The sequence below is a fragment of the Phycodurus eques genome, chromosome 13 (assembly GCF_024500275.1).
Source record: "Phycodurus eques isolate BA_2022a chromosome 13, UOR_Pequ_1.1, whole genome shotgun sequence".
Lineage (NCBI taxonomy): Eukaryota > Metazoa > Chordata > Actinopteri > Syngnathiformes > Syngnathidae > Phycodurus > Phycodurus eques.
In genome coordinates this window covers 16,331,177-16,349,460 of record NC_084537.1, presented here as the reverse complement: position 1 = coordinate 16,349,460, position 18,284 = coordinate 16,331,177, and the positions used below count along the sequence as shown (strand labels likewise).

At 45.4% G+C, this 18,284-nt stretch overlaps 1 protein-coding gene across 1 annotated transcript in view; it reads left to right on the top strand.

Annotated features, from left to right (window-relative positions):
• The window catches only part of ptch2 (patched 2), a 39,719-nt gene extending 21,997 nt beyond the window's left edge, over nucleotides 1–17,722 (top strand). Inside the window, exons 9-23 of the mRNA XM_061693779.1 lie at nucleotides 856–1,003; nucleotides 2,661–2,792; nucleotides 2,895–3,050; nucleotides 3,910–4,002; nucleotides 4,076–4,201; nucleotides 5,934–6,312; nucleotides 6,437–6,958; nucleotides 7,567–7,709; nucleotides 7,790–7,970; nucleotides 8,397–8,677; nucleotides 10,529–10,666; nucleotides 11,083–11,225; nucleotides 15,220–15,598; nucleotides 15,930–16,434; nucleotides 17,376–17,722. Coding sequence (XP_061549763.1) covers nucleotides 856–1,003; nucleotides 2,661–2,792; nucleotides 2,895–3,050; nucleotides 3,910–4,002; nucleotides 4,076–4,201; nucleotides 5,934–6,312; nucleotides 6,437–6,958; nucleotides 7,567–7,709; nucleotides 7,790–7,970; nucleotides 8,397–8,677; nucleotides 10,529–10,666; nucleotides 11,083–11,225; nucleotides 15,220–15,598; nucleotides 15,930–16,434; nucleotides 17,376–17,410 — 3,361 coding nt within the window. The 3' untranslated portion in view covers nucleotides 17,411–17,722. The remainder of the gene's footprint in view (nucleotides 1–855; nucleotides 1,004–2,660; nucleotides 2,793–2,894; nucleotides 3,051–3,909; nucleotides 4,003–4,075; nucleotides 4,202–5,933; nucleotides 6,313–6,436; nucleotides 6,959–7,566; nucleotides 7,710–7,789; nucleotides 7,971–8,396; nucleotides 8,678–10,528; nucleotides 10,667–11,082; nucleotides 11,226–15,219; nucleotides 15,599–15,929; nucleotides 16,435–17,375) is intronic.
• Nucleotides 17,723–18,284: the final 562 nt, after the last annotated feature.

Here is an 18,284-nt window from a genome sequence, read left to right as displayed (position 1 = left end):
TGAAGAAACTAAGGTAACTATGCACTTTCAGCCGTTTATTGAACGGGACAAACAGTCGAACACACAAATGTAAAATTAGAATACTCCCAAGGTGCTGCTGTCGGCCATAACTCAAGTCTTGATGGTCACACGCAGGCTAATTGACGCATGCTCATTATGTCAATCACGAGGCCATGCCCCTTCAAGGCACATATCAAAACAAATTTGGGTCTGGAACTAATTAATGGCCCACCCGTTAATTTCAATGGTTAAAATTGATTTGACATGTAAATTGATTCACCTGTTTGATGACGGAACTAATTAAACTCGTCAGTTAAGGTACCACTGTATGTACATTTTGTGACTTTTTTCTCTTGTGTCTTGTAAAAATTTCTCATGTAAATTATGTGCCGTTGGCTCAATAAAGGTTGGGAAACACTGACAACTCAAATAGAATTTAAAAAAATGTTCTGAAGCCAGTCAGTCAATAAGATGCGTTCCCTTCTTTTTCTTTCTTTACTTTGACGTGTACTGGATTTAAACAGCGCACTGACCGCATTGGGTCCGGGCCCAGATTGCGACCCACGCGGGCCCGAGCAGCAGAGCCGTGAATGAAAGAGGATTCCCATCCCATCTGCGAGAGAGTCACACACACACACACACGTTTGATTTATGATCACTTTTTGAGCAGACTTGCCGCTCACCTCGCTTGTGCCAAGAAAACCTTTTCTGTAGTCTGGGACGGCGGCCCAGAGAGCGGCAGACTGACCAGATAACACTAACACCTGCTTTTTTAGGAGCACTTGTAAACTTAGGGGAGAATTATGTTGCTAAATTTAATGTCTTGTGCTATTTTTGTTTCTTTTTTTTGTGCAGCGCGGAGGCTCTTCAAACTATGTTCCTGTTGATGAGCCCCAAACAGCTGTACGAGCACTTTAAAGACGACTATGAGATCCACGACATCAACTGGAATGAAGAAAAGGCTACGGCCATCCTGGAGTCGTGGCAGCGGAAGTTTGTGGAGGTAGGGAGGACGCTGGTTAATATTATGTAATCACTGCAAATCCACAGATACCTTTTAAATTTGGGCGAGGGACTAGGGATGACATCATGGGTGCTTGCCATAACATCATCCACCTATTAATTCTCTGTAGCACTTATCCTTATTGGTTTGTGGGTGAGCTGGAGCCTATCACAGCTGACTTTAAGTGAGAGGTGAGGTGGACTGGGCACCAAGTCAGTCACAAGGCATTTCTAGAGAAATAACCGTTCACACTCACATTCACACGGATGGACAATTTTGAGTAGTTAACATGCATGTTTTTCGAGTGTGGGCGCAAGCTGAGATTTGAACCCAGGACCTCTCAACTGTGAGGTAGATTTGTTAACCACGAGGTCACTGTGCTGCTCACTATAATATCATTGCCATATATATATTTTCTGCTCCATTACTTTCTATTATCATCACACTTTGCAGTAGTGGTTAGTTTGTCTGCCTCACATTTGGGAGGTTCGCAGTTCGAATCTCAGCTCTGACATTCCTGTTTGGAGTTTGCATGTTCTCTGGCTTATGCCAACATTCCAAAAATATTCTTCTTAGGTTCATTGAAGTCCCTAAGTTGTCCATAGGTGTGAATGCTTTGTTTGTCTGTGTGTGCCCTCCGCTCGGCTGGCAACAAGTACAGGATGCCCCGCTCCCCAACTGAGCTGGGATAGGTTCCAGCTCCCCTGTGACCCTACTCTTTGCCATCACTCGTTTTGTTTCACTTTTTCCCCCAACGATTTTGGTCAAACTCCAAATTGTACAACATTTTTCGAATTTGGAGGTTCCACTGTAACTCCAAACAGGTGTCCCGTTTGTTTTTTGCAAACTTTAAACCTCAGTAGCAATCATGTAAATGTGCGTCTCTCTGCAGTCATACAATGAGGAGATATTTCCATGTTCTTACGCACTCTCTCACTCATGTTGGAATTCCGTCAGCTTCCTTGTAAGCAAATCGCAGAGCGAAGTGTGTGTGTGTGTGTGTTTGTGTGTGTGAGTGTGTGTGTGGCAGGCCAATCATCTCTCACTGTCAGAGCCCTCGTTATGGGAACAAGCTGTTGCTGTGATAGCTGACACCCACCACTGCGGGGCTAAGCAGAGAGGGTGGGAGGGCGAGCGAATTACGTTTCAGGGCGAAGAAGTATCGCGCTATCTGACTAAACCAAACCAAAACACATCGCAACAAACAAAAATATGGCTTTCAGATTGCAATGGCGATGATATATTATCCCAAAAAAGCTGAGTCGCGTTCATGGCAGCCTCTTGAGTCATGTGATCCCCATTCCTTTCACCTTTGACACTGCAACCTCTGGCATCTGCGCTCATTACTCCTCGGTTGTCATACGTACACACACTAGCACATGTGAAAACATACACACACATTCGTGTTCTCTTTCAAAGGACTTTTTCAGTTTAGGGGGGCTCTTAAATACGGCGGCGTTGAAAGGGACATGCAAGCACTGGTTGTAGTGGGCGCTTTCATTTTAAATAAACAATGTGCAGAATGTATGTAATGGCATCCAACTCAGTGCTTTGCCTTCTTATGTCTAACGCTAATAGTATTTGGACAGGCTGACGTGAGGAAATTTGGAAGCACTTTGCAGGGCCTTGTACTGATTTATTGCCGTTTATCCCTCAGGTGGTCCACCAGAGTATCCCGACTAACTCCAGCCAGTCCATCCACGCCTTCTCCACCACCACCCTCAACGACATCATGAAGTCCTTCTCCGATGTCAGCGTCCTGCGAGTAGCCGGAGGGTACCTGCTCATGGTGAGCGTAGCAATTGATTTGTCCATCGATTTTGACAAAACCAAGACCCCTCCATTTTTTCGGATTACTGAAGATTTGACACAAGTGAGTTTTTATCTCCAGCTGGCCTATGCCTGTGTGACCATGCTGAGGTGGGACTGTGCCAAATCCCAGGGGGCTGTGGGGCTGGCCGGCGTGCTGCTGGTAGCCCTGTCGGTAGCTGCGGGACTGGGCCTCTGCTCTCTGCTGGGACTCTCCTTCAATGCCGCCACCACTCAGGTAACAACATAGACAACTACTACTTTATTCAAGAGCAAAAAGGGGCTGCTGTCTCTTTAGGTCTTAGGGGTGAGCATTTGGTACTTGGGCCTTCAGTGGAGATTTAATCCGCTTCTTAATACCCCCACTGTCAAGTCACAATCATAGAAACCATCAATACCATACAAAAATGCACCCAACTGTGCCACATACATCTGAAGCAGTTCAGAATCAATATTTATCTAACATTTTAAAACAAAACACAACATGTTTAAAAAAAAAATTCATCAGAGATGATGATTATCAAATGTATTAACGTGCCTGGCTCCAGACAAACGTTTTTGTTTTTTTCACAGTGGCCCCCTAAAATTTCTAAGGCGCAAGCAGAACATTCAGGGTCACACACTATTAAAGCACTTATGGAAAAAAGTTACTTGCACTGTCTCAAATTTTAGGGGCGAAATGTGCAATTTGGGGGCAGTCTGGAGCCCTGATGTATGCAGATTGCTATAACATGTTTTGCTAGTCGAGCAGTTTTGCTCTGACCAACAGATCAGAGGATGTAAAAAGGCTGATGTTACACAAATGTGAAATGTGGTTGGTCCAAGAAACAGTCCTTTTGCTAATATAGTTAGGCTGAAATCTGATTTGACAGCAATATCAAACATCCACATACTGGAAGCAGTGCAGCCAAGAGAAATTCTACAAAATGAAGAGAATACTATAGACTGTTGGGAAGAAATTAATACAAATATTTGAATTTAGGCTTTAAATGTCAGTGCTTTTGAGGTTCTTCTGTGTTTAGGCCAACATGGTTAGATGTGAAGGCTTGGTTGTGATGCCGAATACTCTCTCTGACCCTTTGTGTTTCTCATCCCAGGTGCTTCCCTTCCTGGCACTTGGAATTGGTGTGGATGACATGTTTCTTTTGGCTCACTCCTTCACAGAGGCCGGTAGTAACATTCCGTTTAAGGTACCGTCCCTTTCCAATTCTGTTTTCTCCTTCCCTCCTCCCTCCTTCTCCTCTAAGATGTATTCTCCCCCAGGAGCGGACCGGAGACTGTTTGCGTCGCACGGGCACCAGCGTGGCTCTGACTTCCATCAACAACATGATCGCTTTCTTCATGGCCGCCCTCGTGCCCATCCCGGCCCTGCGAGCTTTCTCCTTGCAGGTATGCTTTTTCAGTTTTTTTTTCTTATGCAAAGAAATAAACACAATTGCGCCCTGAGAGGCCCACGGCTTCTTTGAAAATGAAAGGGATAACTTAAGAGAGGTGACATTTATTCAGATTAGGGGAAAGCCTTTGTTCCCATTTTTTATGGCCGCTGCACCAACAGCGCCAACTCTTTTTTTTTTTTTTTTTTTCCCTCCCCAAGAGTGTGTATGTGCGTGCATTGTGGAAGAGTATGAGCAAAGCAGTGAGCATACAGAGAGAGAACTTTGAGGGGAGCACTCGGATCCGTATATCACTGGCCCGTCGAGGCGCTTTGCTCTGATCTGTGACTTAACCGTGGGTGGTCCGCAACACACAAATACACACTCCCGCTAGTGCACACAGTGCAAACCGCAGCCAGTCAGGACGTCAGCTCCGGGGGGCTGCAGCGAGGGCCTGCTGAAGGCTTATGGTTTAGCTCAGACTCGCGGCATATTTGTATATATTTCCCACCCCCTCCTCCTAGCTTCTTTCTCTCTCTCTCTCTTCCTAATAGTTGGAGAGCTTTACCTTCTGGTCTGTTTCTCCCTGCCTTGTCTGCTTAATGTTCCTGGTCCATTGTTTCGAACAAGGATGTCTAACCTGTTTTCATCATGGGCCACATGGTGGTTATGGTTGCCCTTAGAGAGCCTGGTTATACATATACTTTGGGGCATAACAGAAATCACAGTTCAGTACGTACCATGGTTTGGTTCACATTCGGTACAGTAAGGGAACAAAATGCAAAAAAAAAAATGTCTGAAAACTGGAACAGATTTAATGACAAAAAGAAAATTAAACAGCTCAATCTTTTTAGGAATGTGCAACATCAATAGTTTGTCTTCTTTATAGGCAATGAATGATGCAGACAAGTGCAATAGAAACAGTTTGAACAATGTGAATTGTTGTGCTATTATTAGAAAAATATATGCCTTTGCACCTGTAAAATGTTTTCTAGGGTAATTATAACCTCATATAATCTTGTTTTAGTGTGAGAGTAAGAAAGTAGATCTCGTTCCTCTTTCTTTCTTATAGTGTATCATCGTTTTGCTCTGAAACAAAATAAGATGCCTGTGGTTGGGGGGGGGGGGCTGTTGCATAAGACAGGTGATAAATGCCCTTTTCATGTATGTTCTTGCCTAAGGAGAAATAGAGAGATACTTCCTAGAAAGCAGCCATTAGGTTGTATTTGAACTTTCCCCTTGCATGCAATTATTTTATTCAATTTTATCGCTGATTACTCTAAAAGTGCTTGTGCTGTCTGTCGTCTACTAGAGGGTGAATAAATGTACCTTGACAGCTATAAAACCATTAATAATTGCATTTGTTGCTGCTTTAGCTCAATCTGAAGGCAGAGGCTGTTTAAAGGCTGCTAAAGATTTCTTGAAAAATAATATGGCTAGCGATGACATCTGCTAGCCCGAAGCTGAGTTGCTCTGTGTTTGTAGAGTACAATTGTAGAGTTACAATTCTTGTATCTGACCTAATATTCGTTATGTGGAAACTTAATAATCACCACATCATATTACATAATTGGCCCTGCATTTGGTTATTATGGATCTGCGTTTGACACCTGAGGTTTAAAGCAAAATATTTCTCTGGACTGTAGCCAGCAATACCGAAGAAAAATAACCTCGCTCCTCCTCAACTCAGGCTGTCTCTAATTTCATATGATGTTCTCAATCTCGTTTTGTTGTCTCCTTCCTTTCAGGCAGCCATTGTGGTGGTGTTTAATTTCGCCATGGTGCTGCTCATCTTCCCCGCCATACTCAGCTTGGACCTCCACCGGCGCAAAGACAAGCGCTTGGACGTCCTGTGCTGCCTGTACAGCCCTTGCGCCGACCGGGTCATACACCTGTCCCCGCACGAGCTGTTGGATGGCGCCGAGCAAAGCCAGGCGCCGGCATCACATACGCACCAGTACGCGACGGGCTCCACCATCACCACCAGTACGCAGATCACCACCACAGTGCAGGCGTTCACGCAGTGTGACGCTGCCGGGCAGCACATTGTCACGATCCTGCCACCAACCTCTCAGATCTCCACCAGCCCGACTTCAATAATTCTATGTCCTACTTCCCATTCACAAGGTAATAGGGCACAGGTGGCAAAAAAACAGCGGTGCCTTAAAACTTCTTTGGATCAATTGTATCTCAAGGCACCACTTTACTTGGTAACTTGAACTGTTGTAACACTTGTTTTCTTCCCCTCTAGCTATCACACCTACGCCCACTACCCCCGTTCAGGATCCCTACGGCTCCCAGTTCTTTACGCCAACCTCCAGCTCTACCCGGGATCTCCTAGCCCAGGTGGAGGACTCCAAATTGGGCAAAAAGTGTGTCCCGCTCCCCTTCCTCCACTGGAACCTATCCCACTTTGCCAGGGAGAAATACGGTCCACTTCTCCTCAAGCCCAAGAGCAAAGCCATTGTGGTCATCCTCTTCCTGGGCCTCCTGGGCCTCAGCCTGTACGGGACCACCATGGTGCACGATGGCCTCTACCTGACTGACATTGTGCCACGTGACACCAAGGAGTATGACTTCATCGACGCCCAGTTCAAATACTTCTCCTTCTACAATATGTATCTGGTCACCACGGATGGGTTCGATTACGCCCGCTCACAGAGACTTCTGATCCAGCTACACAACGCCTTCAACTCGGTCAGATCCGTGGTCCGAGACAGTGATGGCAAACTGCCCCGTATGTGGCTGCACTACTTCCAGGACTGGCTCAGAGGTACATTATTGTGTTTTGAGGTAGTTTTTTTTTGTTTCTTTTTTTTCTTAAAGCCAGTCAGGGAATAGATGAGTACAGTTGAGAACAAGCACTATAGAAAATGGATGGATGGAGTCAGAGAATAGAGTGATAGTGATGTCAGTGGGGTTGGGGGTGGGCGACAGGTTTTTTCAGGTGTACTAAGGCTTGGAGTGAATTAATAAGTGTTGGATTCGAGGTTGGGTGAGAAAGGTGAGTGAAAGTTCAGTTGTACTGTTTACCGCGATCCACCTGGGCTCAGGGGTGGAGCAGTAGACAGATTGGAGTGGGGTCGGAGGTTATCTTTTGCATGTGCGTCTTCGTGTGTGTGTGTGTGTGTGTGTGTGTGTGTCCGTCCTCCGGCTAGGACATGTCAGGGGCCCAGTCAGGAGGAAGTAATAGCTAACAGGTCAATCAAAGCCAGCTGGCCAAAACGAGACAGAAAGAGAAACTTGATATTTCACTTTTTTTTTTTTTTTTTTTTTTTTTTTTTTTTTATACACCCACCCTCGAAGGTTGCTCTTATAGTTTCGCCGAAGCAGAAATGAAGATGACAAACCGTGGTAATCTTTTCATGTCACTTTTTACAGGTCTTCAGGCCGCTTTCGACTCAGACTGGCTGGCGGGAAGGATCACCTCGGACAGCTATCGGAACGGCACTGAGGACGGCGCCCTAGCGTACAAACTCCTCATCCAGACCGGCTCCAAGAAAGAACCCTTCAACTACAGCCAGGTAAGATGAGACATTACTTCTGTGTTACGCTATGAACGTGTCTGTTTGGCATCTGTTCTAAGAAATGTTTCCGTTTGTAGCTCACTTCTCGTCGGCTGGTGGATGCAGAGGGTCACATCCCCCCCGAGGTGTTTTACATTTACCTGACGGTGTGGGTTAGTAATGATCCACTGGGCTACGCCGCCTCCCAGGCCAACTTCTATCCCCATCCCAGAGAGTGGATCCACGACAAGTACGACACCACGGGGGAGAATCTGCGCAGTAAGTGTCCGAGACTTTTCCTATATTGCAATATTTCCTGTTGAGCCAAGGCACACCACCAAACAAAAACGTCACAAAAAGTCAATACAGTGATCCCCGTTCAATCGCAGAAGTTACGTTCCAGATTCACACGATAGGTCAAAATCTGCACTATAGAGAAACCATATTTTTAACCCAAAAAAAAAAAAAAAATTAAATGAAAAATCTGAGAAGGTAACAGAACATTTTTTTTTTTTTACTGGCAGAAACACAAAGCTGCTTTATTAGCAGAAATCCAAGAACGAGGCACATGGAGAGCTTCAATAATAATTTGGAGACCAATTAAGTGAAATTGGATATTTTTATGCAGGACACACATGACCTCTGATATTAAACTCCTTAATATAGAATCCTCCTCACATCCTGCCCTCCTTCTCGTCCTTGCAGTTCCGGCCGCAGAGCCCCTGGAGTTCGCTCAGTTTCCCTACTACCTGAACGGGCTGCGGCAAGCCGGCGACTTCGTAGAAGCCATCGAGAGCGTGCGGGCCATCTGCGATGAGTTCAGCCGCAAGGGCGTGTTCAACTACCCCAACGGATACCCGTTCCTCTTCTGGGAGCAGTACATAGGCCTCCGACATTGGTTCTTACTGGCCATCAGCGTGGTACTGGCGTGCACCTTCCTGGTTTGTGCTCTGCTCCTGCTCAACCCGTGGACCGCCGGCATCATTGTGAGTCCACCACTCCGTCTTCAATATTTTCCACCTCAGCAACGTGATTACTTTTCCTCTGTGCTCGTCTTGCTCTCCTCTTTCCTCTCAAACCGCTCGGCACAGCTCAATAACATCGTCCAACGGGGGGCCCCTCCGGCTCTGCGGAGGGCCGGTGCGCACACAGATACGGGGGACCTTTGTCATTCTAATGTAGGCAGGGCCGGCCTTAGAAAAGGGAATGCAAAGGAGCGAGAAAGACTTTGCCCTCCCAGAGCCTACCTCCAACTCCATCACTGCTTTTGTCAGAGGGAGAACGAGAGGCTCGGGGGACAGGACCGATCTGCCCAGTCGCGACCTTGGCCCGCTCGACCCATCCATCAGAGAAATGTGTGAGCCAGAAAAAGAGAGACAGTGTTGAGTCGTTAGAAAATGTTTCACACACAAGCTGGTGCCCACCCACCCCCCACAAATGCATGTCCACAGCCATTCGAGGGGGTGGGCTGGAGCACAACAACAGTTGCAGTTTCTGCTGGAATGTGTTTAATTAGACTGAAATCAGACAAACACACACACACATACGTATATGCGTGTGTAGTCTCCATGCAGCCGCCCGCCTTTGGAAGCTTTCAGTCAGCCTCTATGTGGTGGTCAAGCATTAAAACGGCTTTTATCATTTTGCAATTTAACCGTGCCCCAGCGCGGAGGCCCCGCAGGGATCAAAAGCTCGTAGGAACAGCCTTCTCGTCTGTGGTTGCACCAGCGGAAGCATCATTTATTTACACGTCTCAGTACAGTGGTGCCTTGAGATATGAGTTTAATTTGTTCTGTGACCACGCTCGTAACTTAAAACACTTGTATCTCAAATCATCTTTCCCCACTGAAATGAATGTAAGTCATTAATCCACTGCATCTTAACCATAACCCCTCAAAAACAAAAGTGTTTGTGTTTTTTAAGAAGGAAAAATATCATCCATCCATCCATCCATTTTCTTTACTGCTTATCCTCACTAGGGTCGCGGGCTGCTGGAGCCTATCCCAGCTATCTTCGGCCGGGAGGCGGGGTACACCCCGAACCAGTCTCCAGCCAATCGCAAGGCACAAAGACACAAACAGCCATTCGCACTCACATTCACACCTACTGCAATTTAGAGTCTCCAATCAACCTACCACGGATGTCTTTGGGATGTGGGAGGAAACCAGAGTGCCCAGAGAAAACCCAGACATGGGGAGAACATGCAAACTCCACACAGGCGGGGCCGGGATGTGAATCCCCGGAACTTTGAAGCAGATGTGCTAACCGGTCACCCACCGTGCCGACTGGAAAAATATAACTCACTATATTGTTATAGAATATTGTTATATTATCTGTCCGTCCGTTAGCATGTCAATGCCGTTTTGCAAATTTGCGCTTGCAAGTCAAAGCAAAAAATTGTCCGAATGACGACTTGTATCTCCAAAATCTTGTAGGTGTAGTCACTCATCTCTCAAGGCACCACTGTACAGTGTACTGTAAAAACCCATTAAAAACAAGCACTAACACTAAAAACTAAATGAGCTGCAGTACTTTCACAAGCAGACAGTTAAACATAAAGGGAGCTATTGTCTCACTTTCCGTCAATCATTACGAGCACCTCTGTGGAAGGAGAAGCAAGAAGCATGGTGGGATGGAGAAGAAGTATTAGCCCCAGGGTTGGTAATTTGACGCCACGCGGCCGAGACCCTGAGGTCAAAGATTGTGTGGGGTGAAAAGGGAAAAGAGCTCAAGTCAGTCCCTCACGTCATCTTTAATCTTCACGCCATCTCGCTTCCATTCTTTCAATGGGCTTTTTTCACTCCTCACCGAAAACCTCCTTTTCTTTGTATCTTCAGGTGTTTATCTTGGCCATGATGACGGTGGAGCTGTTTGGCATCATGGGTTTGATCGGTATCAAGTTGAGCGCCATCCCTGTGGTCATCCTCATTGCCTCGGTGGGCATCGGCGTGGAGTTCACCGTTCACATTGCGCTGGTGAGTCCACACGACAAGATTTTGCTATACGCTGGGCTAGTGGTTAGCACGTCTGCCTAACAGTCCACTAGTGGGTATTCTAAGACTATGTTCACACATAGTTCAGTACACCAGAGTAATAAAAAAAGATACATACAGATTGTTAATTTCCCTTATAATCGATCAAGGAAATTCCATCCAATTCCCATCCTTACTTGAAACCCCCTTGCCTCACATATAGCATACCATCCTTTACTGTAGCTCTATATGCAACCACCCACCCCCAACTAAAACATCCAGGAATTCTGAAGGGTGCCAAGCCTCGTCACCACAAGTGCGAGTTTTGTGCGATCGGCAAGATTTCCAACTCATTTCTCCTTTCCACCCCCCCCCCAAACCCCCCCCCCCTCCCGCCCCCACCCCTCTTCCTGCGGCAGGGCTTCCTGACAGCCATTGGCACCAGAAACAAGCGCTCGGCCGTGGCTCTGGAGCACATGTTTGCCCCAGTGGTTGACGGCGCCATTTCCACGCTGCTGGGCGTTCTCATGCTGGCGGGGTCCGAGTTTGACTTTATCATGAGGTGAGACGCAAGCGTGTGTGGATCACAGATAGCAAAAATACTCACACTCTTGAGTAGAAATACAGATACATGTGTAAAAAAATATTTTGGGTGTGGCAAAAATGGGATATGTAAGTATACGAAAGATGCTAGATGAAGTAGCATCCATTTTTCAGTGTTTGAGAGCAGAGACAATGGCTTGATTTTTGACTATTTTGAAGCCTAATTATATAAACTTGACAATTTTTTTAATCATTCAAATTTGGCAGGGTTTTTAACAACACTAAATAGTAAAAATTGATGGGGGAAAAACAGTAACAAACCTATTTGGACAAGGTAAAGAGTAGATTTTTTTTTCAAATGTAGGGAGTAAATGTAAGAAGTCATCCGAAAAAAAAAATACTGAAGTACAGATACCTGAAAAATCTACTTAAGTACAATACTTAGTTACTTCCCACCACAGGTGTGGCACTATACTACGTCTGACACCCTCCATATGTTACCTTCAGAGAATGTTTTGCTTTGACGTCGGTGTGGTGTGGAGGCAGTTGTCTTGCTTCACCCTGGGATGGTAGGAAGCCTTGTGGGGAGTCAAAGTTGCATGCAGGTGGAAATGTTATACCCCTATTTATGCACACACACGCCACACACATAGACACGGCAACAAACATGCACCTGGTTCTGTCACTCCGGGGACACACATGCACACACATCCGTCTCTCCGACCTCAGAACACACAACAAATGGAGAAAACATCAAGGGTGTGTAGCAGCTGCTCGTAAACATGGAAGTGTTTTCCTACCCACTGGGTGGTGTCTCTCCTTCTCACACACTCACGGGAATGTGTAAAAAATTCCTATCAGTTTGCCGCTGTCTGCCTCCGCATTGGGTGCCATAGTAAAACAAAACAAAAAAAAGTGAACTAGTCAGGCAGTTAGATTTTGCGTGGGCCACCAACAGACATGGATGTCCTGTGTTTGTGTGCGTGAGCCCATTTTCTACCAGTGTTTCATGGTCAGAGTGGAAAAAAAAGAAGGCAAATAGCTCAATGTTTTTCTGCTGAATGCGGTCTCGGGCCCAGAACCCAAAACCACAACCTTGAGCTCACAGACTGCAAGCAGGGCCTCCGTGACATAAAAAGCACAGTTTGTCTGCAGAACTGAAAGCAAGGGAGTAGAGAAAGAGAGGAGAAGATGTGGAAAGAGAGGCGATGATGTGCTCGGAGGGTGGCTTCCTTGCATCCAGATGGAGGAGAAAAGGTGCAAACATGTACGTACAATGAACCCTAATTTATCGCAGGATATATGTTCCAGACCCAACAACTATAGGTGAAAATCTGCTATACACACCAGAGCAGCAATATATACAGAACATACAACAATACTAGGCATAGCGGCATGCACATGCTAATGAATAGCATCAGTGTGGCAGTGTTATAATGCTTTAAGAAATAGATATTTGAATACAAATGGTGCGCATAGACAATATAAAAATACTACTAGGAATATATTCTTTATCGTCTGTGAAAAACAACTAATATTACTGCAAATTTCTAAATCACTTGCAATAGTCGAGTGAAACTCTTCGTCGCATGTCTGCAAGACTTTTTTTTTATTATACTCCTGCCCGGTGGCTGCTGTATGTTTTTATAAAGTACAATATTATAGGGTGCTATTTGTGTTAAAAAAAACACATTACAAATATTGTTTTTGGGGGGGGGGGGGGGTTTGGTGTGGAGAGCTGGAACAGATCAATGGCATTTCCATTTTTATTCAATGGAGAAAGATGATTTGAGATTCTTGAGTTACAAATGTGAGCACGGAATTAATAGCAGGCGCGTGTACACACACTCATCCACATACGTACACACGTGTAAACACACACCCCTGCTCTCGTTCTCACACACGACTCCCCAGACCCCAACGGCAAATGGAAAAGATTAAAGTTTATGTAAACAACAGAATTCCGAAGAACAAGACGCCGTTGGAGGTCCTCACTGACGTCGGTCTCCCACTCTCTCGCCTCGGTGTCGCCGCTCTGCGTCTGTCTCGCTCTCCCGTTGTCGTTTTCTGCAGTTTTTGGGGGAGCGAAATGGCACGGCGCCTGACTGGTGATTTCAGCATGTCGGCTTGGCTTCGAGCGTGCGTAGCGTCAAAGAATTCGAACGACTTCAGTTTATGTGCTGTTTTCATACAGCGGTAGCTGACCGACATGCAATTCTGAAAAACAAAAAAACAGTCAAGTCGAGTTTAACTGTATAGGCCTTCATCTCAAAAGAGTCTAAAAGGGCTTCATAGGCCCACAGTTCACAGAGATCGACAACATCGCCTCGGAGGTGTTTCTTCCTCAGGACCTGTCTCGGTCAGTCAATGCAGAATCCATACAGCACCGCCTCTGGGGAAGTGGTCCACTTCAGTTCTTGTCCCAGTCGGTCGGTAGAGAATCCTTATAGCAACAGCCTCACATCGATCATCAGCACCTAGCCACCTCTCTGAGCAGGAGAGGGAGGGGGTGTGGGGAATTGGAGAAGCGGCAATGAAACAAGCCAAAATCCGGATGTCCAGGGTGTACCCCCGCATCAATAGGCTCCAGCATACCTGCAGCTCTAATATGGGGAAAACCCTATAGATAATTAATGGAAATTTAGAATGGCCCTCAGAAGACATGGCTTTTATCCCTGTCTTTCTTCTTTTTTTTTTTTTTCATTCCAACAATAATGCCTCTCCTGCATCTCACTGTCTCGCTCTTTCTGCTTTCTGTTAGTGTTTAAGTGGACTCCTCTCTAATTTTCTCGGGTTTCCCTTTCTTGTGGTGCGCCTTACCCCAGTTCCACCAGCACCTCCCCTTAGCTCTGCTGAGACTCACGCAACACAAAAACGCACAACAGAGCGCGGAGGGAAGCGTTCTTGTAGCAACACCCAATGAGGCATCAAAGGGTGTTTTGGTTGGAGTAAGCGGGAATCAGATTTGCCCCCCTCTCATCCTCTGCCTTTGATACACAAACACCGGGCTTCCCTTAGAATTCTTCCTCCTCAACTACTTGCCCTCATCATGCCTTAGAGTACGGTTGACAATTTAGTGCCTCTACGCACAAATCGATTTTTAACATCTTGACTGATTGTTTTTTTATAGGTGACAGACCCCACACATGAATTGGGGGGCGGGGGGATCAAGTGTCCTTACTGCTCGTCATGTGTGGTGTACTCCAGATGACCAACACAGCACACCACACACACACACACACACACATACACACACACACACACACACACATTTAAGACCTGATGTCTGGTGCAGTACCAACACTGACGTGTGAGAGGCAGCATGGCACCACAGGGCCATTCTAAAATTTTTTGAAGAAGTACTAGCAGAAGCTCAATTAACTTTTAGCTTATCTGGGAACTAAATTGCGGTTGCAAAATCTACTCCTTTTCATTTATTACTGCAGTTAATGGTTCAGGTCGCTTCCTGATTGGCTATTGTTCCATTTCACGTCACAGTTACTGAGTCTGGCGCGGCCGAACTGAGTGTTGACCACACACATACGGATTTGCGATCATGATTCTGATTCTGATTCTGATTCTGATGAATGTTGAACAGGTTTAACATTTACGAAATCACTTCAACACAACTTACACCACATGATAATTGAGAATATGAAAGTAAAACATTTTGTGATTGTAAATATTGAACAGGTTTAACAATTACGATTATTGGCCCAGACCATTTCATATCAGAACAGGGGGAGGGGAGGGGGGGTCTTAATTGACTTTAAACCACCCAATGATTGAGAATGTAGTAGTGAGAATTTGTGAACATAACTGTTGAACATTTAGAATTGTTGGGCCCAACCGTTTTCAGAACAGATCTGGGAGGAAAAAGTACTGTATAGTCTTTCCGAGACATCCAAGAATTGAGCTGTTGCTGACTTATATTGGAAGGGGGTAAAAACTTTGTATCGATTATCGGTATGCATGGACCCCGCATTAATGTACCTCACCTCTTGTGTTCTTAGATATTTCTTTGCTGTGTTGGCCATCTTGACCGTTCTTGGAATGCTGAACGGCTTGGTCCTGCTCCCGGTCCTCCTCTCCTTGCTGGGCCCCCCTGCCGAGCTGGCAGCGGTTGACGACGGCAGCCGCCAGCCGGCGCCTTCGCCTGAGCCTCCGCTCCCACCGCCCATGGCACACCACGGTTACTTCGCGGACGACCACGACCCCCGCCGGGCGTTCTCCGAGACGTCCGACTCAGAATACTATTCGGAGATGACGAGCACGTCGGGTATCGGCGAGGAGGATTACAAGTACTGCGACCGCAGCCCGTACAGTGTGCCGCCTGCGACCTCACACATTCTGCTCGAAGCCAGCAAGAATCCCAGCTTTCCGAAACTCACGGTACACATGACGACACACACGCACATAAATTTTTTTAATGCAGGGGGAAAGCATTTCAAAGCATTTCAGTTCAGCATCATCTCTTCTTTACATAAAATTTCTACTGACATTGGCATTCTGGAGTTACGGTAAATATTTGCATGTATATAAAACAATCTAATGAAACAAAGTAAGTACAGGGGTAACATGAGCATGCCTTCTTGTGATGGCGTATTCTTCTGCCACTGTTCATTGTGGGACATTTGTAACCTTGTAATCTTGTATGTTGGCTAAGCTAAAATGGCTGTCAATGTTTTAAAAATCTTTACGTATGGCGTGTTTTCCATGGCAGGTGGTGAGGCCGCCAAGGGAAACCGGAGGACGGATAGAACCGTCCGTTGACTCTCCACACAATGCTCAGTCGCCTTTGAGCTCGCAGTTGACATGCTGGGATGGACCCAAGCGAGACCAGCAGCAGCAGCAGCAGCCAGGACAACATAATCTACCTGGAGACAGAGCTCACCAGCCCGGGCGGACTTATCCGAGCGGTCCTAGGCTACAGAGCGGCCGAGGGCCTCAGACAAACAGGACTAAAGGGCCCGCCGGCTACGGCGACCCCGCGGCCAGGGGGCCCGTCACCATGGTGACGGCCACGGCCTCCGTGACGGTGGCCGTGCACCCGACACTGCCCGGCGCGGCGTACCAGGGCTACATGCACGAGGGCTTCGACACGGACACTGAGTCGGACTGCTTTGAGGCCACTAAGAGGACTAAGTTTTCGTCGTATAAGAGAGACTCTTTAGAGCTCCAGGACTCGGAATGTCCACGGGATCAGACGACCCACCGGACCAGACAAGGTGAGACTTTGCACTTTTTCTGTTCTGAGCAACAATTCCCTACAATCGGTGTCTCCCAACCTTTATTGAGCCCTGGTACGTACTGTATTTTCCATTCGATAAAATCTCACGGTACACCGCCAAATAAAATGTGGTTAGAGTGGTACCTTGACTTATGAGCTCCCCCAACTTATCTCTTTTTTTTTTTGGAGGTACGAGCATTGCTTGACAGATTCTTTTGCATTTTTAGCAGACTGATACCCAGCACGAGTATTCCCTCTTGGGTCCTCACCGATACTGAGTACCGATACCACTAGCACTTTTGATACATAACATTTTAATTAACACAGATAATTGCAAACAAAGGCCGTACTTTCTTTCTGACGCACATAATGATTCGCCGATGTGTCAAAGTGCTGAAATGTATCACCAACTACTGGCGAGGAGGACTTACTTGATGTGAGAGCTTTTTTTGCCTTAAGTATTGGTGGCTAGTATCAGCATCCTTTACAAGTATCGATTTGATACCGACACCTGGTATCGGTACTAGCCCATCCCTAGTTTTTATAAATTGCAGTTCTATTTTTCTTCATTTAAAAAAAACAATTGTGGTATTTTGTGGGGGGGCTGGAAAAGATTAATGGCATTTCAATTAATTTTAATGGGGAAAATCGAGCTTGTGACTGAACAAATTAAACTCGTAAGTCAAGGGACCGCTGTATTTTACAGAAGAAAAAAAATGGGGGGAAAAAAGTGGATGCAGAGGTTAGTTATGTACCTTCTGCCATCTTGTGGAAGAGCACAAAATTGTTCTGCCTGTCATTATAGGTTGTTTCCATAGATAGTTGTCATTATTTGTCATAAATGAATAATTTTCAGACCAATAAGTGAAACTGGATAATTCTTTGGATGATTGGGAATCACTTCAAAAATCTAATTTGCTCTTGTCTCATGTTTTTCAGGCGGGTCAAGGATGCAGACGGCCAAAGAGTGCTAGACTCCTCCACGCTCGTCCTCTGGAAACTGTACATATACACCACATAGGATTTATTTGAAGGACGTTATGTACTGTAAATCTATGAGTATATATTTTAATACTAAAATAAGAGGGAAGCTATTTAAAAGAGTACTGTATAACTTTGGGCATACTCGTGTAAATGTTTTTTGTGGCGGGGGAGTTTGTTTTCTTGGCCCCCTGCATATAGTGTATAGAATAAGAATAATGTGCTATATGTAAAAAGTGTCCACACAGAGTGAGATCCTATTAAGATATCAGGCTATTGAACATACATGGTCAGTGTTTTATTCCTATTTGTATCATTATGTTTTTTTTTTTTTTTTTTTTTTTTTTTTTTTTTTTTTTTTTGCTGCTACAGTCATTTTTAAGTGATTTGCCTTAAAAAAAAAATGCAGTAACCCCTCTTCCTCCCCCTTGAGGCCACACACACACACACTATAATATTATACTGTGAAATCTAACAGATTTCTTAACAACGTGCCTTTATCGCTATTGTCAATGCAGGATCCAGAGCTCAGTATTAAGTCCTTTGCAGTTTTATCTACTTGAAGGTGCTGTTATTTGTGGCCGCACCTCACATTTAACACAATGGGAACTATAAGGGAGTCTTTTTAAATTGTTGTAACCCCAATGGAGTTAACTATAAGCTACTATTTACATTTTACAGCAGCTTTGTTTTTTTTTACTTTATTTCCACTGCAGTTCTTACTGTACAGAAATTGTCTCATCACTGCCAGTGTCATTTGCAGGGAAGATCTTTTCTGTATTTTTCAAGTGGCAGCTTTGTTTTTGTTTTTTTTGTTTTTTTAAAGAAACAAAATGTTGAGTAGCTACTGTGCAGTTATGAAAAAAT